This window comes from Nannospalax galili, unplaced genomic scaffold, assembly GCF_000622305.1.
Source record: "Nannospalax galili isolate Female #2095 unplaced genomic scaffold, S.galili_v1.0 scaffold215, whole genome shotgun sequence".
Taxonomy (NCBI): domain Eukaryota; kingdom Metazoa; phylum Chordata; class Mammalia; order Rodentia; family Spalacidae; genus Nannospalax; species Nannospalax galili.
The window spans coordinates 2,122,730-2,149,310 of NW_008338533.1; the positions used below are offsets into that span (position 1 = coordinate 2,122,730).

The window sequence follows — 26,581 nt, forward strand, 5'->3', positions numbered from 1 at the left end:
CCAACGTGGTCCTAGATACCTCATTCACGTGCCTCTTAGTCTTGGTCCTGTATAACTTTGACCCCTATACACATGCTCCAATCTTGGGATCCCTCCACCTCTTTTTCATGTAATTTATTATTGGTTCATTCAACAAGCATTTATTGACACATAAGTGCCAAGCTTTGCTGTGAGCACTCAAGAGGTGACAGGAGGAAGCAAGGTACGAAGTCCTCTGTGCGTTTATATACCAGAGAGTAAGGGGACAGTGAAGAACTTAAAACTGACAGTAAGTGCCAAACCGGCAATCCAACCGGGACCCCAGGCAAACCAGTCTTCCACGAAGACTCCCCAGGCCGCACTGGAGGACTGGCAGTTCTGTGGAACAGCACAGCAGGGGCCCTGGCACTGGGCTCTCCCGTCAAGACTGGGGTAGCAGGCTTTCCTTTAGGTTTCTTAATGAGTTCCCCCAGGGACATAATTATTGAAAAACAGAATGAGAGCTATGATCATAATTTTGGGGACAACACAATTGTTTTTCCTAAATTTATTCCCTGAGCTAAGCCAACTACCCTCCAGAAATTGGGGAGACATTTACAGAGAACGATATGATAAGGGGCACAGCCAAGGACAGGTGTTTCAAAGGGCTTTGCTTGAGTGCCTGGTAAAGTCTGGAGCAATGTCTAGAGGACCCAGTGAGTGCAGCTGTTCCAGATACTCACGCTGAGAGCCACAGGCCTGTGGCAGACGGACTGATTCCTGTGGCTCTCTGGGGGGTCCCCCTGGACCGATGGCAAGCCAACTTTCCTCTTTCCCATTTGGACATGTGGAACCTTGGTGAGAGCCACAGCTGACGAACAGAAGCTATACCACCAGCACAGGCAGGTGGCGGGATGCAGCATCAGGCTACCCCTCAGCTCCAGGGATTCTGCTGTTGTCTTGGTCCTTAAGGGAGGAGGACTTGAAGACTCCATCTATCCAAGATGCAACATGGTACAGATGGCGACAAGTAATGGTCGCTTTACGTCACTGTCATTTTGCTTCCTTGCCCTGCAGCTTAAGTTGACACAGTGAGAGGGTCAGGGCCTGTGATGGAAGGAAGGCATGGTCGGCACCAACCCATCACAGGCTCACTCTCAGCAGTATGAGCATCACACATTTAACCAATCACAAGTGCGCTTCCGGCAGTTACAGTAGCACTACCACATCTAACCAATCACAGGAGCTCTTGTGGCTGAAGCGAGAGCCCATGACACAGAACAGGAAGCCACCTGGGCGGGCTGTAGACCTCTGGCATCCCAGGCACAGGGTGGATGGAAGTCGCCAAGGCAGAAGGCCTTCATGGTGTGGGGAAGAGAGGACAGTCTCTGAAAGAGCTCAGAGTCAGGATGGCCAGGATGCGCTAGATGGCTTTGAGGAGAGGAGGCAACAGTTACGGAGACACCAAGTTCTAAAAATTGAGCCAAATCTTTTTTCTTCTCTTTCTGATTGAAATCGTTTTATATGTCCTTATTTTTTAGCAAATCACCAAAATGTTAAATAAGACCAGCCCACTTAAACATAATTTCCAGTGGTTTTCTTGATTAGTTGTTTATCTATGGTAGGGACTCAGCAGAGGATCGGTTCCTCTGGGGCCCTAGCAATGCCCCTCACCCAGCTCCTCTTTCTAACTCTCTACATTGTGGAGGACCACGGGGCTCCGTCTGTGGTTGTGGCTCACGACATGCCACGCGGGGAAGAAAAATCTGTTCTAGACACAGGAACTCAAAAACAGTTTTTCAGGTTCTTTACCAGATTCCCAGTAATCCATCCTGAGAACGCTCAAGAGGCAAGTGTCTTGCATTCAGATAAAAGAAATGACTGTGTGGTGGGTTTTCCCTCTAAGCCAACTCTCTTCTGTGATGACGGAAGACTTCTGGGGTCTCTACTACATCACTGATGACTTTGTGCAGATTAAAGCCAATAAAGTGGCTAACAGAGTTGGGACCAGTTGACAAACATGCCTTTGAAATGTGTCAATAGCAAAGGCTACTCCTCTCTGCCAAATTCTATTTATTCTGAAACTAGTTCTTTAGGAAGCATCACAGAAGTAAGAACAGCAGCTTTCAAAAGCATTTCTTGGCATGACGTGATCCCACACTCCTGAAGTCCCTGGGCAGAGCACAGATTACCAAGCAGACTTGGGGGCAGGGAGATCTAAAATAATGCTCTCACCTCCCAACAGGCATCAGATTAGCCTCCTGGCCTTGAGCGATCAGGACAAGTTCCACGATCCGGGGGCCTTTCTGGGCCCTTGTGAACTTAGAATGTGGCTGTTTTCAAGTTCAAAGGCGTGGGTGACTAATGCCATTTTAACCCTTGTAGTTTCCCCAAATTTGTTTCGCCATGAAAATCCTTCCTAGAACCCAATCCTCTCCCCATTGCTGACCTCCCTTGGGGCCTCTCTGGTTGGTTTAACTCCAGGACTGGTGGAATCTGAGAGGTGCACTCCAGTTCACCCGCATCCAATACAAATTTAAGCACACGGATAGCGTCCATAGAAACAGAGCAGTGAGGGCCACTGAAGACGTTGTTTCTCCTTATTGGAATATTTACTTTGCAAATCCACCAGTCTGTGTTATAAGTGATACAGTTCATGAAGCTCAGAGGGAACAGATGGGCTGCCCCAGGAGCCCATGAAAACAAGCTGAGAAGTCGACTGTCCTTGTCTTCTCGAATTTTGACACCAGTGAACGGGAAGCACGTGCCCTAGTAGTTGGCCGGCCACCTCGCCTCCACAAGGCGGGTAATGACAGGCCTCATATAAACAGTCCCACCTTGTACATGGATGCAGCCTGCTTTTGAAACAAAATGAAACTAACCCCCAGAAAAATGTCCCAGGAGACAGTGCTGGCCACAGAACCAGTGCCAGCAGACCGGGAGAGGCGGGGAGTGGCATCTTTTCAACGTGAACACGGCTCTAATGGGGCAGGCCTGCCAGACCCCAGCTTTCCTCTTCCCCCGAGACAATGCTAGCATTGTGCGCAGAGCAGGGTGCACACACATCATTAAGCTCCTCTCCAGCCTTGATCCAGGGAGGAATTCTAGAGCCTGCAGAACAAAAGCTTCCTCATTCCGGAGTTGCTAATCCACATGGTATACCCAGTCTTCTTCCTGGGGTGGAAAAATACTGAACAGCCGCCACAGCAGCAGAACAACACAGTTCACAAGACACACTCCAACCCCAAATGTACTATTATGATAGAGAAGTTCAAGAAAAGGAAGCATCTAGAAGAATGCATGCTTTCCATTATGTGAGCATCATGCTGGGCTGGTGAGACTTTTATGCCTAAGGACACAAGCTTTGCCACAACATAAAAAGATCAAGTAACTATGTCATCTGGTGCCCACAGCTGGAGGAGGAGTGGGCTTCCAGGTCCTAATGAGACAAGCGCCTCCAAAGTTTGCTCTCCAAGGGATTCTCTGGGGTCATGCTGTCTACATGATTTGTACCTTGTGGGCTGCGATTAGAATCTAATGCCTGAAGGTTTAACTCTACTCAGCAAGATTTTCCCTGTCTCTGGGAACGTCAACCCAGTGTTCTGGGCATATGGAGATCTTTGGAGTCATAAGCTTTGAGAAGAGACTTTGATGAGTTTCAGGGGAAAAGGTAAGATCAGAAACCTATCCAAGCAAATTTTCACAGTGTACATTCCAGAATCAGGCTGTAAGTCAAGGTCACGCACGGTAGAGCTTGGGATTCTTCATCTATAAAATAGAGGAGAAAAAACCTTATTCTGCTTATTTCTCTAACACAAAATGAAAGCAGACTCATGGCAGAAACTGTTAGCTCTCGGGACATCCTGCTTCCTCCATAGTAAGAAGTTTGCACCTGGACATGTTTGGACTTCTCTCCTAGCCTCTTCTGCAGTTCTTCGGTCATGTGACCAGTTCTAGCCAATGGCTAAGAAGCAAATACCATGTCTTGGCTCTGTCGACCATTCCAGGGGCTGGAATCAGATGTTGCTGATGGACTCGTTGAGGTCAAGCTCAGCACTGAGGCTAAATTTCTAGTCAGTGTGTGGAAGAGAGGTTTCTAACCAGAAATACAGCCTCAGACTAGTGCACAGGAAAGAGAAATTCTTTGGAGTACATTTTTATTTCAGCTAAACTGAATGAACTTCATTGCATACACAGAAGTGGGTTTAAAACCAGAGCTCGGGAAATGTGAGGTATCCGTACTGTCTGCCTGGCAGGTGGGGACAGGTAAACCTGTGGGAGGGAAGCAGAGACGAGCAGGTGACAGTGCTAAAGGCACAGGAAAACTTATCCAGAGGCCTCAACCTCTCATACCTGTCCACAGGACCCTTGAGAGATCTGGATACAGAGAACAGAAAGGTCAGTAAGAAAAGGGCCTGCACACACATCTTCCCAAAGGGACTAGAGAATTAAGGGTATAAACCTTACACAGAAATGACTAACTATCATTTATATCACTTTCAGGAAATCTCAAAAGTATATTTTTATTTTTGACAGAAACAACATTTAAAAATTAAAAAATTTGATTTATGTGTATGAATGTTTTACCTGCACATATGTAAATTTGCCATATGCACACAATGCCCACAGAGGTCAGAAGAGGGCATCAGATTCCCTGGAACTGGAGTCATGGATGGTTGTTAGCCACCATGTGGGTGCTGGAAACAGAACCCGGATCTTCTGCAAGAGCAGCCAGTGCTCTTAACCACTGAGCCGTTTCTCCAGTCCCCAAAGTAGATTTTTTTTTTTAAAGATTGTATTTATGTGGAGGTGTGTGTGTGTGTGTGTGTGTGTGTGTGTGTGTGTGCACATGTGTGCCTGAGCACTTGAAGACCAGAAGAGGATGTTAGATTCCTTGGGGCCGGAGTTACAGGTGGTTGTGAGCCATCCTACATGGGGGCTAGAAAGCAACTTTAGTCTTTTATAAGAGCAGCATGTGCTCTTAACAGCCAAACTTCTTTCTGGCAGGTCCCAAAATGACATTCTTATAGATTCTTGGGTAATTTTTCTGTTTATTTGAAAAACATGGTTCATTTTGCTTCTAGATGACATCACATAGGGTTCACTATGCTTCTAGATGATGTCACATAGGGTTTGCTATGCTTCTACATGGTATTATATAGGGTTCACTATGCTTCTAGATGATGTCACATAGGGTTTGCTATGCTTCTACATGGTATTATATAGGGTTCACTATGCTTCTAGATGATGTCACATAGGGTTTGCTATGCTTCTACATGGTATTATATAGGGTTCACTATGCTTCTAGATGATGTCACATAGGGTTTGCTATGCTTCTACATGGTATTATATAGGGTTCACTATGCTTCTAGATGATGTCACATAGGGTTTGCTATGCTTCTACATGGTATTATATAGGGTTCACTATGCTTCTAGATGATGTCACATAGGGTTTGCTATGCTTCTACATGGTATTATATAGGTAGGCATTTTGAAAAGGCTGCTGCCAACTATTTGCTTTAAATCAGAAAACAGGCATTGAATTTAAGCAGTTAAACATAATGGACCCAAGTCTTCCTGAGCCAGATTGTTTTTTATAATATTTAAAAAATATTTTATTTATTATTATGTGTATGAATGTTATGCCCTACATATAGATAAGTGCACCCATAGCTGCCATGTGGGTGCTGGGATTCAAACCCAGGTCTTCTGCAAGAACAGTCAGTGTTCTTAACTGCTGAGCCATCTCTCCAGCCCTCACGAGCCAGATTCTTAAGCAGTCGCTGGGAAGTTCAGGGTATGTGCACACACTGGAGAGTCTTCCTCTACCGGATGTTAACAGCCAATGTTTTTATCAGTCATCTTAACAACAGGAAAGACAGTAAACACTTAAACTACCATTTTCAAACTTTTACAATTAAAAAATTAGAAGCCTCTTGAAACCATCAAATCCACCATTTTCATCTGACCGATATGAGGGAAAAGAGACAGGGTTGCAGGTTAATTTAGAATGCACCCCTACTTCCTGTTTATTCATATGCCAGAGACGGGGGAAGTCAGAGAAAGGACAAACTATCTTTTCTGCCTTTCCAATCCAAAATGATGTCTCAGTTGAGTGTCATGTGCCGGCTGTACAGGATGAGTGCTTTCTCCTCTGGAGGCATGATTACAGAGAAGGAAGCCCTTCGGCCCACGGAGCCCACAGTCCTGGACAGGGAGGTAGATTCTCTATGTTCAGAGTTTTTTCTATTAAAATTTTTCTTTCTGGCTGTTGGTTTTTAAGTTTTCTTAAGGATAATGCTAAAGAGAACACATGGGAATAGGTTAGGTCTGATGTGGAAGGAAGGAAGAACTTCCTAAGAAAATGAGCTGGACTTGGGCCACAGAAACGACTTGTGGTGTTTATAAGATTTCCCTGAATGTATGATCCCACATCCTATATAACAAGGTACATTTCTCACCTAATTAGATAAACTGTACAGAGGCAGGCTTCTTGATCTAGCTTAGCCCACAGATGCTGTCCTGTGTTTATTCTGCCTTTGATAATGTTATATTACTCTTGGGGCTCGATACGGAAGCAAACCCACAAACAGAAGCAACTATCAATGTGAGAAATTCTAACAACATTCTCCAAACAGAGCTTAGCATTCATCAGTGCCAATTAAGAATGCAGTTTTAAATGACTGTCCACATAACGCCACTAAGCACATTTGTAATATTTAAACAGAAGTTCTAAAATGATGTGTATACATCTGTCTCTTGACTGCAAACCTTTTTGTGACTGAAAGTTCTTGCTGTCTTCAGGAAAACCCAGCCTCCTCTCTTACAAAAGTAGATGAGAAAATTGAGAAAATGAACAGAATTATTCTGGAGGCCCGGGGAGCTAGTGCCGTCCAGAGGCCCAGAACAGCTAGACAGAGGACCACCAGTACAGCCTCAGCGGACCTTCTCTGTGCACTCCCCATGGAGAAGATGCAGCTATGGCTAGGTGGGCCCTGCTCAAGGCTTCCACAGTGTGGCTGCCAGTGGCTCCCAGAGACAGAATTAGAGGTGGGAAGTGTGCACCCATTCTGGGGGAAATAGAGAAAGCCGCATTTGGGAACGAGCCTATGTGGGGTCCCTGCCTGCTAACCATCATTTCTAGAAGAATGCCTCTTTGGAACTTAAAAATTTTTTTTTTGGTTGCTTGGGACAGGCTCTTACTGTGTGGCCATGGCTGCCCTAAAACTTATTCTGTGGCCCAGGCTGGTCTTGAATTTACAGTGATTCTCCTGCCTTGGTCTTCTGCGTGCTGGGATTCCAGGTGTGTGTCACTATGCTCAGCTAGTTAATTTTTTCTCAGAATATTACCATGTTAAGAAATGACCAAGGGGGCTGGAGAGACGGCTCAGCGGTTAAGAGCACTGGGTGCTCTTGCAGAGGACCCAGGTTCAATTCCCAGCACCCACATGGTGGCTAACAACCATCTGTCACTCCAGTTCCAGGGGAATTCAACAACCTCTTCTGACCTCTGTGGGTATTGCACAACACAGGTGCACGTACACACATGCAGACAATACACTTATACACACAAAATAAAAATAAGAGAAAAAGAAATGAATGAGACACTAGAGCGTTTTGTGCTCTACTCCCACCTGATTTTTTCTTTCTTTAATTTAGTTGCCCAGGGACTGGGAGCCTTGAGCAAAATATAACTGTCCCCCTACCCTCGGGGTACAGTGCCGCCGAAGCAGTGTGGGGCATGACGGTAGGTACGGATGCGCACCCTCGACCAAGATAACCATGCTCTGCGAAGAGCGGCTCGGAGCGCCTCCCCTGTTGAGCTGCTACAGGAGCTAAATCCACTAATGGAGCAAAAGGCCCTGCATTCGACATAGCAGATGTCCAGCTAGGACAGACAGCTGCCCCAAACCACATATGCACTTGCAAACGCTGGGGCTGGTGACTCCTCATGGCCCATCCAGGGCAAGAGTGAGTCTAAGTGCTGGGTGCTTTCTTGTACAACTGTGTTTGGAAGTAAAGGTTCACACGTGAGATGCTTTCATTTTATAGATCTAAGGCTCAGAGAAAGCGAGTGGCCGCCGTGGAGAGGGCAGGAGTGACCCGAGCGCCTTGGCTTTTGACCTAAAGTACATTCCCTCTGTTCCCTGCACAACTGCGTCCTTCCCAGCCACAGCCCATCACTTGACTCCTGTCAGATCACGTAACCTCAGCTGGTCTTTACTCACTGGACCCCCACTTTGAGTGGTTTATCATGCGTCCCTGTATGAGACAAGTTCCTTGAGGACTGGTCACTAGTGTGTCCCTAGCACCTAGCATAGGCCTGAATCTGGAGAGGCGTTTAGAAAACGTGGCAAAGGGTGACTGAAAGGTGAATCCGGTCATCGGGAGAGACTGTCCTAGAAATACAAAGCTAGGGAGGAGAGGGGACAGAACGGTGGTGCACGTGAGCTCTGGGACTCTCACCTCTGTGCAAGGTGGCTCTGCAGTTCTCCACCCATTGAATTTAGGCTCAGTTAAGTAATTAGTTTGGTCAACAGCACACCGGAGGCCATGGCTAGCAGAGTTTATAAAGCATTCATGTTGGGCCAAGGAAGCAGTTCGGGATAGACAGTGTGCCTAGCGCTACAAAAACCAAGTAAGAAAAGCGTTTGCATGTCTGTGGTTGCCTTCTCTCTGGACATAACTCACCTACAGCCATGTGAGCAAAGCAGAGGAAGCCAACCGGCAGCTTCAACATGGAGATGGGAGTCATGCATGAACCCTGCCAAGGCCCAGGAACAGGAGGAAGGCCATCTTAGACCAGCTGATCTTAGCCTGGCCATCAACGCCAAGCCCTTCCCAGAACTGTAGGAAGTTGGTCAAGCAGGAAGTGCTGACACACTGGCACGTTGTGCGCATTCTCATGACCTTTCCAACGCAACTGCCAGGAAGGTACTTGGTGACACGGGAATCCAGGGCTCCCACGAGGACAAGGGTGCAGGCCTGTGGGAGGGAGGGAGGAGTGGCTGGACAGGAAGCCACCAGGTCACGGGGGCCTGGACAGGTGCACGTCAACCCTTTCTGCCATGGGGACAGGCACAGCAGTCTTGGGCTGTAGTCCTCTCAAGTCCCATTGGCCTGCTGTCCCCAGCACAAGTGCCTGGGTCACCAGTTTCTGAGGTGTAGACTGTGAGAAGGAATGTGTCACTGTGTGCTGTGGCAGAGGTCAGGGAATTACAGCCCAGCGGCCACACCCGCCATTGCTGGCATAGAGCCATGCCTGCTCTGTACTTTTATCTATGGCTATAGCACCAGGGAGGCTTGGGCTGGGCCTCTGCCTGAGTCTTGAAGGAAAGAGTCCATGTTTATCTTTGTTAAAGGAATGAAGAGATGCTGAGACATTTGGAGGGGGGTATAAGATGGAAATGACATCACACCCCCGTGGGAGTTCCACTCGGGCTAAATGCAAGAGGGAACCAAGTGTGCAAGGTGCTTAGGAGGTACTGTGCTAGGTACTATTCTGTCATGCGTGCTTATTATACTCCATAGCACTATGTGGCATAATTTGTATATCTCTACGTGATGGGCAACTCTTTTTAGTTTGACTGGATTAAGAAATGCCCAGGGCATTAAAAGGCACAGCTTTGGGTGTGTTCCTGAGGGTGCTTCCAAAGGGAACCAACCCTAGGAGAAGGCCGGGCTGGAGTGTGAGAGGCAGAAGTCCACATGCTGGGGATCCAGACTAAGTGAGATGGGGAGAACCGAGCCAGCCGAGCACCAGCATGCCCCTTCCTCTGCTTCCTGATCCACTGGGGTGTGACAGGCAGCCTCCGGCCGCCACAGACTGGAGCTGGTCTTTCCCACCATGATGGGCTGCATCCATGAACAGGGGCCAACAGACCTCTCCTCCCTTCAGTTCCTTCTTGCCAGGTCTTTGGTCACAACAAGAGAAAAACAACTACTCTGCTCCATTTCTCGAGTGAGAAAAGAGGGCAGGAAATTCCAAGTGATTGTTGTACACAGTCTTTAAGCTGGAAGAATCTGGCTGTAATTCCAGTCCTGGAACTCACTCAGTAGATGCTACACTCTTAGAAGGCTAAAAATGGATGTAGAAACTATGACTCAGGTCAAAATTTTGCATTACTTACACACACACACACACACACACACACACACACACACACATATATGTAATATAATATGTGTTGTGGTAGTTTGAGAAATGTCCCCCACAGCCTCATGTACTTGAACACCTGGTCCCCATCAGGTGGCACTGTGTGGGTAGGTATGAAACCTTCAGAAGGTTGAGCCTTGCAAACAGGAGCATGTCCCTGGGGATGGGATTTGGAGGTTCATAGCCTTGCCCCATCTCATGTTCTCTCTCTGCTTCATGCTTGCTGTTAAAGATGTGCTCTCTTAGCCTCCTGCTCCTGCCTCCACGATGGACTCTAACCCTTCTGAAAGCCAACAGGAACTTCCTTCCATAAGCCACTTTTGGTCATGGTGTTTTGTCACAGCACCAGAAAAGTAACTAGTACAGAAGTAATTTTGTATGCATGCATGCATGCATGTATGACACAGGGTCTCACCAGGCACCCATGGCTGACTCCAAACTCACAGTCCTCCTCACTTCACTTCCCAAGTGCTGAGACCAGGGATGCATCAGGAAACCTGGTTATTATTTTATTTTTAGTGATAGGTTATGGTTGTATATTGCCAAACCTTTGACTAACTATACATTCACAGTATGCTTTCTTTGTACCCTGGAAAACACTCCTCACTTGGCTGGAAGTCCCCTAAACGGGACATCCCAAGGGTGTGTCTAGTGGCTTTGCTGCCATGGTGATGTTGTATCAACAGAGCAGCCACTGACCCTCCCCAGAGGTGAACACGACCCAGTCATTAGGCTCTGACTGTCATCATGTCTGCTGTGGTGGCTGACACTGCCACCTGGTCCCTTGGAAGATGGAAGTTTTTTCCTTCCCCCCTAGGAATGATCAGTAAGGTCACCCTGGTCATGGTACACAGAAACCACTGTAGGCTTTGCTTTTATTTATTTATTTTGAACCAGGGTCTCAGGTATCCCAGGCTGTTCCTGAACTTGCTATGCAGCCAAGGGTAACTTTGAACTTCTGATCCTCCCATTTTACCTCCTGAGTGCTAGGATTGCAGGTAAGTACAACAATGCCCAGTTTATACAGTGCTGGGAATGAGACCCAGAGCTTCATACATGCTAAGTGAGCACCCTACCAACTGAGCAGATCCTTGGGTTCTATTTGGGAACTCAGCTTTAAAGCAGCGTCTCTAAGCCTGGACCTTGCACCTCCAGGCAAGGGCTAGACCAACATCAACAGGTCAACCAGGGACCAAGGGGGTATCTGCTGGGTGTCAAGGTACATGACCTGGTTCAGACCTCCAATTCAATAGAAGAGAGAGTCCAGGTAACATGTCCAATATGGTCACCTTGTAAAGACTGACAGTATAAGTTGGTAACGGCTATTTGTATTACAAGCCTTAAAACTGAGGAGGAAGGGGCAGGTGGGTATAGCTCAGTTGGTAGAGTGCTTGTCTGGTATACCTGAGGCCCTGGGCTCAATCCCTAGCAACCCCACACAAGAATGTAGGTGTGGGAAGATGCACCTGTAGTTCTAGCTACCTCAAAGGCTGAGGCAGGAGGATCACAAGCTTCAGGCCATTGCAAGCAATGTAGGGAGATCCTGTCTCAAAATAAAGATTTCAGAAAAAGCCTGGGATCTAGCTCAGTGGTAGAGTACTTACCTAGCATGTACAAGGCCCTTAGGTTCAATCCCCAACACATACGCGCGCGCACGCGCACACGCACACACGCACACACACGCACACGCACACGCACACACACACACAGCTTTAAAAATGTAAAAAAATCACTGACATACAGTCCACTTTTACTAATTTACCCCAAGGAAATGATCACAGGTCCACTCAAAGGCTATACATTAAAGTATTATTTGTGAAAGATAGAAATTAGAAATACCTTGCTATATAATAGTATATTTAAGTTATTATATGATCATAAATAATTACACTAATTGTACCATCACAAAGACTATGTCATTGTATAAATTTTGTCCATGAAATATTATTCATATAAAAAGCAGGTCAAAACTGTTATACAACATAACATCTTATTTTCATAAAACAAACAAAAATGTATAAGCTCATTTAAGCACTGATTTTAGCGGATTTTCTTTGGGGAGAACCAAGGTTCCCTTGCTTTTATCTTTCAGGCTTTGCACTGTATTGGTGGTTTAAGCGATAATCTTTTACATTTAAGGCATTTTTATTTCTCTTCTTTGTATGTTACGTCCTTGGTTTACCTTCTCGTGGTTTTTATATCTATGGCTTTCTTCATTGTTTTCACAGCATTTTCCCAAATGCTAAGTAAGTCTTTCTCCAGCACCAGGAGGGAAAGCAGTCAGTGTGTCGGGCCTCCCTCCCGCTCCACCCCTAACACCTAAGGGTCAAGTTCCACACATGGGGCAGCTAGAACCTGACCCGGTTCACGGCTCCGGTGAAAGGACTTCCCATCCTGAGATTCGGGACCACATAACTGAGTTCATCGGAGTTGTTTATGCTGGTGTGGGTTTTCTTTTTGTTTTTTCTTAAAGAGGCTGAATCCCAAAGCTCAGAGAATTAGCTGAGTAGGAGCTGATTAGAACAGTTCATGCTGCAGAGACGGTGATACCGCTTACTCTGCAGGTCTGGCATCTGCCTGAGGGAGGACAAGTCTGGTGCCGTCCTTCCCTGGCCAACACACAAGCAGGAAGCCGAGGGACTCCACACCTCAGGTCTCTGGGCTTGAGATGACTGAAGAACTTTTGGAAATAAAGAAATGTGTTCCTACAAAAGTGGTGTCCAGTCTTGAACTCCTAGCACTCAGGAGACTGAGGCAGGTGCATAGAGTTCCAGGCTATTCTGGTTTGCATGAGAAAGCCCCCATAGGCTCAAGGATTTGCACACATGGTCCCTAGCTGGTGGTGCTGTTTGGTGACGTTATGGAGTCTTTAGGGGGGCACAGTCTTGCAGGAGGAAGCAGGTCACTGGGCTTTGAGAGGTCACAGCCTTGCCCCACTTGTATGTCCTCTCTGCTTCATGTGTGCTGTTCAGGATGTCAGCTCTCAGCTTCCCGCTCCAGCTGCCACGCCTCCCCGCCATGATGGACTCCTATCTCCCTGGAACCATAAGCCCAATAAACTCTTCCTTCCAGAAGCTTCCTTCATCATGGTGTTTCATCATAGTAGTAACAAAGTAACTAATGCATCCTGTCTCAATCAGTAAACCAGCAAACAGGAAAGAAATATGACTTTCCATCTACCTTCTAAATAAACATTAGAAAGTCATTTATTTCCATGTTATACAACACGGGCAAAACACACCAGCATTCCACTGAAGCCTTCCCAAATATTAGGATAAATTTAAATAGATCCAACTAAGGGTGATCAATAGTAAAATAATCAGATGCACAAAAGTGTTGCTTTTTAGCCACTGCCGAGCACCACCTTGGAAGAGGCAGGAACTCTCAGACCCCCAGAGGGGCAGAGGCACAAAGTCGTCACTGAATTTCCTCAAACTAGTCTTACGCTGTAAAATAATACCATGTTTCTTCAAATGATCAAAAAGAAGGGGAAACTGCTAGAATTGCCTAGTGGGGCTGAGTGATAGTCACATGTTTGTTCATTCTATGTCATTAAGCACCCACCATGGGCAGACTGTGCCCCTGGAGGCTGGGAGGAGGCAGAGGGCCTATACTCCTGCTCGTAGGAATTAGACTCATGCACAGCAGACTGCGAGCCAGTTCCCTATGCATTCCCTGGCACTGCAACCTGGGAGCTGCTCCCCTTAGGAGAGTTCAGCCCTGGGGCTGGAGAGAGAGCTCGGCAGTTAAGAGCACCAGCTGTTCTTGCAGAGGACCTGGGTTCAGTTCCCAGCACCTACATGGTGGCTAACAGCTCTCTGTAACTCCAGTTCCAGGGAAATCTAACACCCTCTTCTAACTCCAAGGGCACTGCATGACACAGGTGCACTTACATACATGCAGGCAATAGACTCGTACACTTAAATACGTTTTAAAAAAGAGAGTTCGGCCCTATGGAGTCCAGGCCGACCTGGCGTGTGTGGCACACAGTTCTGCTGCTGCATCTAGGCTCTGGACCCCTCATGTGCTTCCTGCTTCTCCTCTTCTGGATCTGTGACTAACCTGGACGGGCCAACCTGGAGGAGAGTGGAGACTCCCTAGCCAGGAGGCAACACCCCCAGATCAGAGCTTAGCTAGTCCACAGCTGACCGGATGTGGAAGACCATGGCAGCCGTGCTGAGACCCCAAAACTGTGAGCTAAGAACAGGGCTGTGAGAATCAAGCTGTCCGGCCGTTCGCTACACAACAGCGCCTGAGCCACACGTCCACACATACGTCCAACAAGTGCTGATGCTGATGAGCCCAGGGTGGAAATGCCTGTGACCTTCGTTACACCAACACGCTATCAATTCCAGATGAATCACGAGGTCTAGATATAAAAACAACAGGCCCAGACAGCAGCAGAGAACTAAAAGTTTTACATCTAGGGAAGGGTGAGCTCGAGGAAGCCATGGTTCCTCAGAGACGTGTTTCATGGCTGAGTTGGATTTGTCTATGAGTCATACTTTGTTTCTTTCCTCCTCTGAAAACCTAAGGAACTCTTTCACTCAGTTACTCGGACTTGATATGATTCAAAGCAGCCATCTCCTCTCTGACACACACTCAGCCTCCAGTGTTCTGTGGGCAGGAGCTTTAATCTAACTCCGTTGAATTTACGACGCATCTACAGTAGCGAGTCTGTACAGGCCGAAAATCAAAGCATAATTCAAAGGCCACAGGGCTGAGTAGGCAGCCAGGAGATAAATCCCAATTTCAACCTTGGATTGTCTGCGAGTTGGTTCGGTGGCCTGTCAGTCATGTTTAAAAATAAAATAAAAGTACAAAGACACCAGATGGCATGTCCCATGAGAAACAGGGCCATGTGGCTCAGGACTCCTTCAGAAGGTCCTTAACAAGAAAGAACTTGTATGTGGGAGGAGGAAGGGATTTCCAGGGCCTGACAATCTGACTTCAATCAGTCATTCCAGATTCTTTTGAGGTTTACACTAAAGAAATGCAAGAAAAGAACGAAAACCACGAAAGGCAACTAAATCACCACCCCATGGAGGGGATGCTGCTGTTTCATGAAGCCACCCATTTCTAGAGCAGGGTGAGTCAGGTCCTGAGGGCACTTGGAGAATGAGCTGGCCAGGCCCCAGCGCACCAAGATGCACCAAGGTACTCACCTTGCATCCCTCGCAGGCACTGACGCCGTAGTGATAGCCAGAGGACTTGTCCTGGCAGACGAAGCAGGGCTTATACACCCGAGGGGGAGGAAGTGGAGATGGTGGGCTGGGGACGAGCTCCTCAGAGCTGGTACTCTGTGTCTCGATCGCTATCGTGCAGCGGGGCAGGGGAGAGACAAGAGAAAGTACATTTTAGTTCTTTTAGGTTTTCATTAGTGAATCCCCCTCCTCTGTGTCAAGAAAAGAATAAGCCTTGAAGCTAAGCCCACAAAACAGTTGTCACTGTGACCCCAGCAGTGGTGAGGGTGGCTGTCACTGCCAAGCAACCTCACATGTATATAATGTGAGGTTCAGACACTGTGAGGGTGATGATCACCAATTAACCAACCAGAACAATAGAACTCAAGTTGCTCAGAGTTGTCTGAGACCAGCAGGAGTAGGTAGAGACAAGGCCCAAACTCAGCTCTTCATCCAACGACCCCTGGATCTCTCTTCTGTTAGCCTGGCTCTGTCTCATCTAGAGTGTTGAATGAATTGTTTGATACAGTTGCTCACTTAACCAGAAGTACGTTTCCTTCAGACAAAAATTAACAAAATGCCAAAGCCTGCCATCTTGGTCATACGTGCCTGGCTTTTGGCACGCCACCATAACTGACTGTATGAATCACCATGTCTGAGCTCTGCGCGCTCAGAACTGGTCTTGGACCAGTGCCAGTCACTCTGAGATTATTAGAAAGCTCAGCTACAGGCCTGCACAAGCAGAAGGTGCATTTTGACAAAGCCTCAGCTGACTGAGCAGAGTTCATGTTGGAGAAGTGGTGGGTCACACCTAACTCACTCACTTCTAACTCATATGTCTTTTTATTCCAGATTTCATTCATTCATTCATTCATTTATTCATTCACTCATTCATTCAAAGAAAGGGTCTCTTATAGCCCAGGCTGACCTTAAACTCTGACCCTCCTGTCTCTGCCTCCAGGTGGTACTGCACTGGTGCACACAGGTGCGCACCACCACGCCCTGTTCTTTATTCTAGACTTTAAACTCCATGATCTTCATCATTCAACCATCCACATTCCACAGAAATTGGATTTTGTAGAACTTGGACCAGAGTTGTCTCCTACCACTGCTCCCCAGAATCTTCCAGTCTCTGAATCACATTACAATACCCAGAATATTTCCCAGAGCATAAAATTTCTAGCTGTTGCACTGTTGTATTAAGCAGGTTGACGTACTCCCCTGATTGGCTTCTCCTGCAGACACACTTGGCTCCCTCCAGCCTTACCCTGTGGCTCACCCACACTGCTGAGTGTGGGGCTCCCACACCACACACGGTTGCCATGCCTGCAGTGGCTTCTTCTCTGAGCCTGCCCTTTCTACCGTTGGGTCCATTCTTCAAACAAGCAGGTGAGACAATTATTCAAAGGTTAAAATTGATCTCTCTTACCTGCCTATTGAGAGTTCTCCCACAGTCACCAATGAGATCAGAGTCCTTACCATGATCTGCAAGGTTTTTCATGTCATGCCCTTAGCAACATGTGCCTTTGCTAATTCCCCTCATTGGCTGAGTTCTAAATAATTGGTTTCAATTCTGCTCTCAGATAGGACAAGTTCCCATAGCAACGTGAGATGCTAGCTCTGCAGTGGGCCCATAACTCCAGCCTTGTGGGAGGCTGAGGCTTGAGTCTGGGAGTTCCAGGCCAGGCTGTACAACACAGCAAGACTGCGACAAACAAGCCAGCAAGAAACTGTCAAGTCTGACAATTTTTCACCTCCTAGATCTCAGAATGAGTGTCATTTTACCAAGAGATGATTTCCCTAATCAAAGTTCCCCTGCTGGAGATGGGAGAATGGCTCTGTGATACAGTGTGTACTTAGCATGTGTGACACTGTGGGTTCAGTCCCAGCACAAAACAGGACAGAAAAAGGAGAAGAAAGAAAAGACCCCTTCCTACCCCTGGTCACAGTGTCCTATTTTATTTTCTATAAAACTTAAACTGTTGTCAAAATTTAGGCTTGTCTGCATGCAATTTTATATTACACTTGCCCCCACCCACCCCCCACAATGCTACATATGGCCTTCAAAAGACCAGGAGTCCTAGCTGTGCTGTTTACAGCTATGTGCCAGGACTGGGGGTCTTCCCACAGAGAAGATGATCAATAAACAGTGGTTGAATTAATTCATTAACTTTTCCCTTTTACCCTCTTTTCAAGCACTAAGGGCCCCTCTAAGTTGTTAAATGATAAAATTAGAAATCAAAGAACACTCTAAAACTCATTTGCTTCCTTAAAAAAGTAATTAATTAGCCCTTTGGAATGGAATCAACTATCGTTATAGATTTTCATAATTCATAAGAATCTCAGAATGGATTCATTGAGGTGGTGCGGGCCGTAGCAGATAAATCTATTATGGCCTTTATGGTTAGATCTGAGGAGGGTGGATGAAGACATCAGTCTTGCGCACACACGCCTTCTGGCACACGGAAGCCCTGGCTCGGGAGATGCCAACCATCCTGCGGACAGGGAGAGGGAGCTTGAGAAGTCACTAAGGCTCACCACCATCAACTACAACGGGATGGCCTCTCACACCGGCTTCCGGCTTCTCGGAAGTCAAACAAGGAATCACAGCACCCACAAAAATATAGCACTTGTTGAACTTGTATTTATTATTTCTATTTTAGTGTATGAGTGTATTGTCTACATGTGTGTGTTGTGCAGTTTGTGGAGGTCAGAAGAGGGTGTCAGATCCCCTGGAACTGGGGTTGTGGATGGTTGTTAGCTGCCATGTAGATGCTGAGATCCAGGCCTTCTGCAAAGCAGTCAGCGCTCTTAACTACTGATCCCTCTCTCCAGGCCCTTGTTGAACTTATAAAACAGTACATCTATCTCTGTTAAAGTGCAAGAACACACACACACACACACACACATACACACACACACACAGCAAGTGAGTGAGCGAGAGTGAGAGAGCAATGCACACATCACTCACAGTTCCTTCACTTAGAGAAACCCCCTGTAATCGTGGGGCATCCAGCCAGACTTTTCTATGCTCTCCAGTAGCTTTGCCTGCTTGCTTGCTGAAGTGGACTTGTACTGAGATTGTATGGGGCGCGGTTTAGTTTATGATGTCATGGCTGTTATTTCCTTGTTAGTATTTTTCCTGAAAATCATCTCACTGGAACGAACATCTTCATAGGTGACCTCAGCACATCTCCAAGCATTTCCTTACAATGAATTCTCAGAAGTGGAATCACTAGTTTAGAGGAGATTTCAAAACCATGTTGTTCCTGTTTAACTCATGCTGACAAACTGACTTCTAGAAAGGCTGTCCACTTCCAGCCTTCCTCCCCGGGGAAGCGAGCCCTTCCACAGCCCGTCTTCTAGGCTGGGTTGACTTGTGAGCTTGTTTCCACCCTGAGTGCTCTCAGCACTGTGCAACGATCATGCTTGTTCCTGAGCTCAGAGCTGCCCTGCATTCTTCACACGGCCATGGCGCAGGGTGGAGGGAAGGGGGCGTACTGTCTGACTGGCCTGTGTCACAGCCATGCTGGCTCCTCTCTGAGGGTAGTACATAGAAGTCCCTCAGGCCTACACTCAGCTGTCACTGATATGCCCTGAATTTCAAAAGTGGGTGGCCATTTCCATAAATATGCCACTGCAAATGCCCTCACTGAAGGGAGCCCAGCATTTCATCTCCTCGGAGATGGGAAACAGAGCAGGGAGCTGATCCCAAGAAGTGTGGGACGCAGCAAAGAAACAAGAGGGCTCCTTAGATGTCCGGAATCCCAAAATATTTCACAAGGTTGATGAGAGTCTTCTGAACGAGCCAGAAGACATTTTTTAAATGCTTGGAGGAGTGAAAATGCTCTTCATCAGAGGAGCCCCGGACTCCCATCAGCACAGCCATGGGCTGGCCCAGCTCAGCACAGCACTCACACACGACAGGCCCTGTCACTCACAGCCTAAGGCTGTGGACCATGCCAGGCTCTGCTGACATCATATGCTACACAGAACTCAAGATGAACCAGGCTTGGTGTTGCAGGCCTGTCTTCTTGCTACTAGAGAGGTAGAGGCAGGAGGATAGCAAGTTCAAATCCTGCCTGGGCTACAGAATGAGTTGAAATTCAGTGAGACCCCGTCTCAACAGAAAATACATACCCAAAAAGCTAAGGGCATATAAAACGGTACTTTTCCAGCCTACCTGGGGTCCTAGATTCAATCCCCAGTTACTGAAAAATTTGCCTATGTATGGAGTTTGTGGTCCTAAGTCTCCTTTATGGGGCAATAGCACATGACCAAAGCATCATTGGTGGTGGAGCACCAGAGCTAGCTCGGTAAGCAAAGTTCGAGAATGAGACCCAGGATGAGGCACCGGATGAACGATATGGACTCAGTGGACTCCCTCACTTCCTTGGCACGATAGCAGAACGCACTGGCTAATTTTAATTTTATTACAGTTCCTCTTCCTGGGCCCCCCCAAGTGGCAGCTCCTTCCACAGGACACTTTTGGTATTTAAGGTAGCTCCTTCCCACAGAACATCTTTTGTATTTAAGGTGGATACAGCCAGTTCAGCCATTGATCTGCTCACCGTCACCCTTCTTAAATCAATAATCTATTAGTCCCTTTAAATTAGAGTTAGATTCATCAAACACCCTTGAGAGGCCTCAAACATTTTCTTCCTTACTGGAGGCACGCACAATCAGGCAAAGGAATGATAAAATTTTTGCTGGAAAACTCTGCCGGCTCAGCAGACAGTGTGCTCTCTCTTCGCCCATTCAGCAATCCTGAGCAGGTCAAAAGAGCACCTTTCAGAATCCCCAGGGAGAAAGGGCTCCTGTCAATAAAACTGCCACACTGCGGCCATCCTGGTGGACGACGGGCTGGGGATGTGGTCTTTGAGGACTACTTCGGATCTGCCTCTTGTCTCCTGCTTTAATTCGGCTGCTTGCTGTTGACTGACTGTTCCCTGAGATGACTGCCTCCCAACTTGCAGCATCATCCAAATCATGAACCAGATGGGCGGCTGCTGGCTTAGTCAGGGTGTGGGCAGAGGAGGGGTGCCTGGGCCTACGTTATGCTGGAGGCTCCTCAGCAGCAGAGAAGCTGAGCCCAATACTGGGCATTATTTGTGGAGCCCTGGAGCCTTCAAGAACCAAACCAAGATGGCGTCATATCTGCACTGAGAGAAGCGTCTAGGCTGCATCTGAATGGCCTCCACTCCCAAGGAGATCATAGGCCTGTCCCTGAGGAACACAGCCAACATCAGGGCCAGTGAAGTCAGCCATGTAGTGTTTACCTCCCTTCCTCCTTCTTCCTTCCTCCCTCTCCCCCTCCTTCCCTCCCCTCCATCAGTAATTTTGCTGCAGCACTGAAAAAAGTAGATGATACAAAGGTCATAAGTAGTTCAGGATACCCTCAAACTCATTATGTAGGTAAGGCTGGCCTTGAACTCCTGATCCCCCTGTCTCTGTCCCTTCCTTTACATCAATGACCCTTAAATCTTGGCCTGCACAACAGCACCTCACAGTCAGGGAAGTCAGCATTGGCAGTCAGTTTATGATTTCCGGCTGTTGCCTCCTGACCGGTCACTTTCTGCCCCTCCCATACCCCTCCTCCCTGGTGATCGGCCACCTCCTACCCCCGACCCCATCTCTCATGGACTGATCAAAGGCTATCAAAAGGAACTATAACAAAATAGAGATGAAGAGAAAACCAAGGAGTCCAAAGCATTAGCTGGGAAGTAGATCTCACAGACATGAGTTGCCCTCTCAAGTTGTGACAGAAGTTTCACACCCAGGCTGCTGACAAGTCAAGGTCCACGCTGTGCCCACGGGGGTGGGGGGCACAAAAGCTTAAATGCTGCCACAGCCTTGAGGGGTGGCTTGGTCCCAACACTGAGGCATAGAGAACTCCCCCCTCTTTTTTTTTTTTTTTTAATGTTTTTATGTAGCTGCCTGTTAAGCTGAAGAACTCTCAGCTGGGAAAACAGTATAAAAAGCCTTGTTGTCACTTAAACACACAGAAAGCCTCGACAATAGCTGCTTAATTCCTTTCGCGCTTGGCATTTTTCTAGAGGTTAGATTGAGGCACAGATAGCACCTTTAAGAGCTCGGTACACTCTGCCCTTTGTGAGGGCTAATTTACTACTGCCCAGCCCCTGTTGACAGATTACAGGATTGTGTGCTCGGCCTGATTAGAGGCAGGCATCATGAAAGGCTGGCCTCTACTAGAATCTTCTGATTAAGACAGCATTTTAATGCGGTCTCTGGGCAGCTGAGCCTTAAGAGAAAAAGGAGCTGTAAAGCAAAAGGCATTTCCTGCACGGCCCCCGGGGAATCAGGAGCCGAGCTGGGGGTCGGCGGGCGGGGGCTAATTAAGGGCGAAGAGCAAAGTCGCTTTCGGTCAAAACATGCAGTTGGGTTTTATTTCTGTTGGCACCAGAGGGCCGATCTGGATGCCCCCCGCCCCCCTTTCTGGGGATTCGCCGCAGGATCGCAAAGCCCACGGCTCACATACGTTGGAAAAAGTCAAAGGAAACGCCAAAGTTCAACTAAAGTACAAGTAATTAGAACCAGACTCGGCTGCTGCGCGTGCGCATGCGCGAGCGAAGCGTGGCGCCTTCCACGAGGATGCCTTTGGCCGGCCTGGGCCGCCATCCCCGGGCGGGGCAGGGCTCTGCACGTCGTCCGCGGGGTTCTGCACGTCCCGGGGCTCTGCACGTCGTCCGCGGGGTTCTGCACGGTTCCGCGGCGCTCTGCACGTAGTCCGCAGGGTTCTGCACGTCGTCCGCGGGGTTCTGCACGCGTCCGCGGGGCCTCTGGGTTCGCGCTCCGCGGCGATGGCGCACGGGGTGCAGCAGCTCGGTGCACCGCGGCCGCTCCGCGGGCCTGGGAGGCGGGGCTAGCCCCGGAGGGAAACCGCACCCGGCCTGGGCGTCTTGACTCGGTGACCTGTGCGCGACTCTGACGTGTGCTTGCCCGGGTCAGCGCCGACCCTTGCGGACTGAGCGGGCTGGTGAGAATTCCCGCGTTTCTGACCACACGTGCGGCAGGCGCTGGGCGCCTGCAGGACACACAGAGGCACTAGGGGTGAAGACTTTGATTTCTGAATCTCATAAAGAAAGCCTTGCTCTTCAGAATACGATCCTGGGCCGTCACCTGGGACGTGGTTAGGACAGAATTCCACCCAGCCTACCTGAGATCGAGGAGCATCTAGGTATCTTAAGAAAGCACCCAGAGAATACCTGTGCAAAGTCATCTTGAGATACTCTTGTTAGGAGCAATGCTTCTCCACTGCCCTGTTCTGGTGGATGCTTCCCAGCTGCCCACTGCACCCTCCCATTAAGAGATGCGGCTGGAGAGATGGCTCAGAGGTTAAAAGCACTGGCTACTCTTGCAGCAGACCCACGATAGAGTCCCAGAACCCACATGGCAGCTAACAACCATCCATAACTCCGGTTAGAGTCTCCTGGAGTTGGATTCAGACATCCTCTTCTAACCACCTCGGACACTGCACTAACACAGGTGCACTTACACACACGCAGGCAATACACTCATACACATAAAATAAAAATAAATATTTTAAAAGGTTGTGTGGGGTTAGCTCACCTTCTACCAGAAGCCCTCCATTTCTTCCACCCATTGAATTTGGCTTCCAGCTGCCATTGAACTTAAAGTTGTTCTGCAGAAACCTGAAAGAATGGTGGCTACTGTTTACCTGGCACCTACTATGTGCATGATCTTGCTACCTAACACGTTCCTCCCCTAATTCCCAGGGAAGAAAGGAGCTTCCCTTACGAATAGGGAAATGGAAACACAACCCAATGGGCTGAAATAGAATCACCATCATTTGCACAAAAACGCCTCTTTTTATTCTCGGTCTCTCGTTTATTTTCAGGACTGAGTCTTCACTGAGACTGGTGTGCTGGGGCCCAATAGTGTTAAATCTGAGAGCTGCAGAACTCTGCAGGCTTCCTTCTGTAATCCACATTCACGATTTCCCAACACCAACTTGTTCCAAACTGTTTTCATGTGATGATATTTCTAGGCCTCAGAGAGATAGTGAAACTCAGGAACCTATCAGTCACTCTGCGACTCCACCTGTCTGGGCTCACTGCCAGCAGAACATGTCACTCCTGGGGATGATTTTTTCGCCATGCTTAGTGCTTCACATTTTCACAAGGGATCATGACACACCCCCCACCTATAGCCCATCTTCTCCACATGCATCCACACATACAGAAGTTATCTCTGAAGGGGCTCTGTGTGATGCTCCTTCCCAGGACATATTAAGTCAGCTCATAACAGGGTTCAAATAAACGTCCCCTGAAAAACCACTTAACGGGCTCTTTGTGTTTATCAACAATCTGACCTGGAGGCCTTGGACACAAAGCCATACTGTGAGAAGGAGGACTCAGGAGTCAGGTTGTGCCTACAGCAAATTGCACCATAATATTAAGGTCCCCTGAAGAGTTTCTCCCAGCGCCACCCGGATCAGTTCTATATCCTGCTTCTAATCATGGGTGTCAGACCTTAAAGCAGTTATCAAACTAATGACGTGTCTTCATCTGCTCAGATTTCGAAGTGCAAAGTGGATTGAAACAACACGAAAACGTCCGCCACCTCAGACATACCTTTTTACCCATCTGCTTGTATAAATGTGTTTGAAAGCCAGGCTGGCACCAGCCTTACAGGAAGCCTGGGTGTGGTGGTACATACCTATAATCCCCAGATTTGGGTCGCTGAGACAGGAGGATCATGAGTGTGAAGCCAGCCTGTGCCACAGAGAAGTCTAGCATAGCCTGAGCTAAACAGCAGAGCCCTGTCTCAAAAACAGAAGTTAAAAAAAGAAGAAACGGAAAAGTCATGGGGAGATACTTTTCAGCAGGCAGCAACACAATTCCCCTGATCTGACCCTACACCTTGCCCCATTGCTGTGTTCCAAGAACGCTCCCAGCATCAAACACAATACTAGGATTTAACCAAACCCTCTGTAAAAGCTACAGTTTTCTCACTTGAGTACAAGTTCACTGGAAATAAGTTTTTCTGCTTTTTTTTTTTTTTAAAACAGGAACACAGTGTATTTACAGCCTAGAATAACTGTGAGGCTAATTTAGTCCTCACAGTGTGGGCTCTCTTGGTACCCCAAAGGAAAGAATGCCATGTGCCTGCATAAACTTTGTGTGGAGGTGAGGGGATGTTCACGGGCTTGGCTGCCAGGCCAACCTGGACCGCAGACCTCTTCTACGGCGTCTGAATTTAATAACCACTGAGTTTTCTCTACTTCCCTGAGCCCCAGTGCTTCTTTCCTGAAAATTCAGAGAGCCTTAAAATTCTTGGTGAAAGGCAGACAATATTTGCAGCTTGATGGGCACACCCAACTGTTCAATAAATGAAAATGGACAGACCCTCCCCTATACATTTTCCAAGTTTCCCAAGTTTCCCCGTAGGGACATTTTACCATCCTTTGCGCAGTTCTATCAGCCATCTCCATCTCCGTACCCTGCTGTGAATCTGTTCTGTGATCAGCTTTTCTTTCACATCAGAACTCTGATTTCTATTCTAAATAGTTTGAGGACACACCCTGCCAACGACACTGGCATGCTGCAGGCAGAGTCAGTCATTCAGGTCCTTCCCCGGAAAAGAATGACCTGGCCCAAATTACAGAGTGCTGAAGCTGGACAAGCTAGGCAAGGAGACTCCTTATGGGAAGACTCTAGGCAGAGCAACAGGATGCCACGGTCGTGGTCTCCCTGCATCCCTGAGGACACAAGCAGCCGCCTCTGCTCTGGTCCTCAGTGTCCACCCCAGAGACTGGACGACCCATGCTCACTGTGTCATGGGCCTTCTGCCACATGGACCTCAGTGAGGTGTGAAAACACAGAAGAACAGAAGCTCACACTTGAGTATTGGAGTACTGAGGCAGAGGGGAAGTCCACGTGCCAATATGGCTCAGTCATCGTGAGAAAGACCTGTCTCTGGAGTCCAGCCAGACAACAGCATCAAGCAGTAACAGGTGACATTGGGGTATGCAGTGGGCTGTCAACCGCATTCTGCTCTGGGCATTTTATGTGTATCAATTAATTGGATTCCTAGGGGAAGCCTAGAGGAAATGAGTTGTAGGAGCCTTTTTAGAGGCCAGAAGCCAGAACAGGGCGGCTAGGAAGCTGGCCAGAGGCCAGGAGGGGCTGAGTGATTGGGCAGAGCTCTGAACTTGACTGGCCTCGGGTTCAAGAGTGCAGGTCTGACCCTGGGGTGGAAAGCAGATGCTATGCTCTTGCGGCTTCCTGAAAGCACTCAGACAGCTGCTCCTGAGGCAGATCTGAGAATCCAGACTATGTTGATGCCAGACAGACTGACAGACTGTCAGCAGAATGTGAGAACCATGGTTGGGAAACAGAAGATAGGAAGAATGCCTTTTTCTTCCTAGGCTGGGGTCCAAGCAGGAGCACTCCCCCACCCCCAGCGTGCACAGGGGGAGCCTGCAGAGGAGGAGCACACACCTGGGCAGTCACTTCCTACGGATACTCCTTGTCCAAAGTTTACTTAGCTCAGGAAGAAAAGCAAGGGCCAGAAAGCAGAGCTTCCTCCATGGGAGTGGAGGTCCTGAAGGAAGAGCGGGGTACTCCCCTCCCAGAGGATCTGGCAGGTGAATGGGAAGTTGAGATGCAGAACAGGGTGCCGACCCCCTCCTGCCCCTCCAGGTGAGCAGTGGACGTTCTGTTACTGTTGGGGTGGAGCCTGACACACCAGCCACAGAGATGCAGGAGGCGAGATGTCTAAAACCATTCAAGCTTCCTCCGAGAGCCATTCGGCCAGTGGCACCATCTGCTTAGGCACTGCCTCACTGTTTCTTCCTTTCAGAACTTGGGTTTCTTAGTAAGCAAAAGCCGAAGGTTCAAAATGCTTTTGTGTTTTAAAAAATGCTTTTTTGTTTAAAAGGCTGCTGGGACTGGAGAGATGGCTCAGCGGTTAAGAGCACAGGCTGCTCTGACAGAGGACCTGGGTTTGAGTCCCAGCACCCACATGGTGGCTAACAACTGTTCTTAACTCCAGTTCCAGGGGAATCCAAAGCCCTCATCTGACCTCCTCAGGCACTGCGTGACTCGGGTGCAGGTAATGTATACATAATAATTATTTTTAAAACTGTCAAAGAAAACTTAAAAGTGTAAGTCAGAGAAAGTTTCACCCCTTTTTGGCTTAGGTATTTCTTGGATAGTCTGAAAATTAGTCCATCTCTACAGGTGACTCATTTCAGGCAGGTGACTGAAAGCAAGAATTCTAGAGCAGGCCTTCCCAGAGT

The 26,581-nt window shown here is 48.0% G+C and overlaps 1 protein-coding gene across 3 annotated transcripts in view; it reads right to left on the reverse strand.

Annotated features, from left to right (window-relative positions):
- Rarb (retinoic acid receptor beta) overlaps nt 1–26,581 on the reverse strand; it is a 460,578-nt gene that overhangs the window by 105,768 nt on the left and 328,229 nt on the right. For 2 of the 3 annotated variants that reach the window (XM_008833143.3, XM_008833144.3), the window contains one exon: nt 15,280–15,428. The exons of the other annotated variant lie outside the window; for it this stretch is intronic. In XM_008833143.3, the coding sequence (XP_008831365.1) occupies nt 15,280–15,428 (149 nt within the window). The remainder of the gene's footprint in view (nt 1–15,279; nt 15,429–26,581) is intronic. 3 annotated transcript variants of the gene reach the window in all.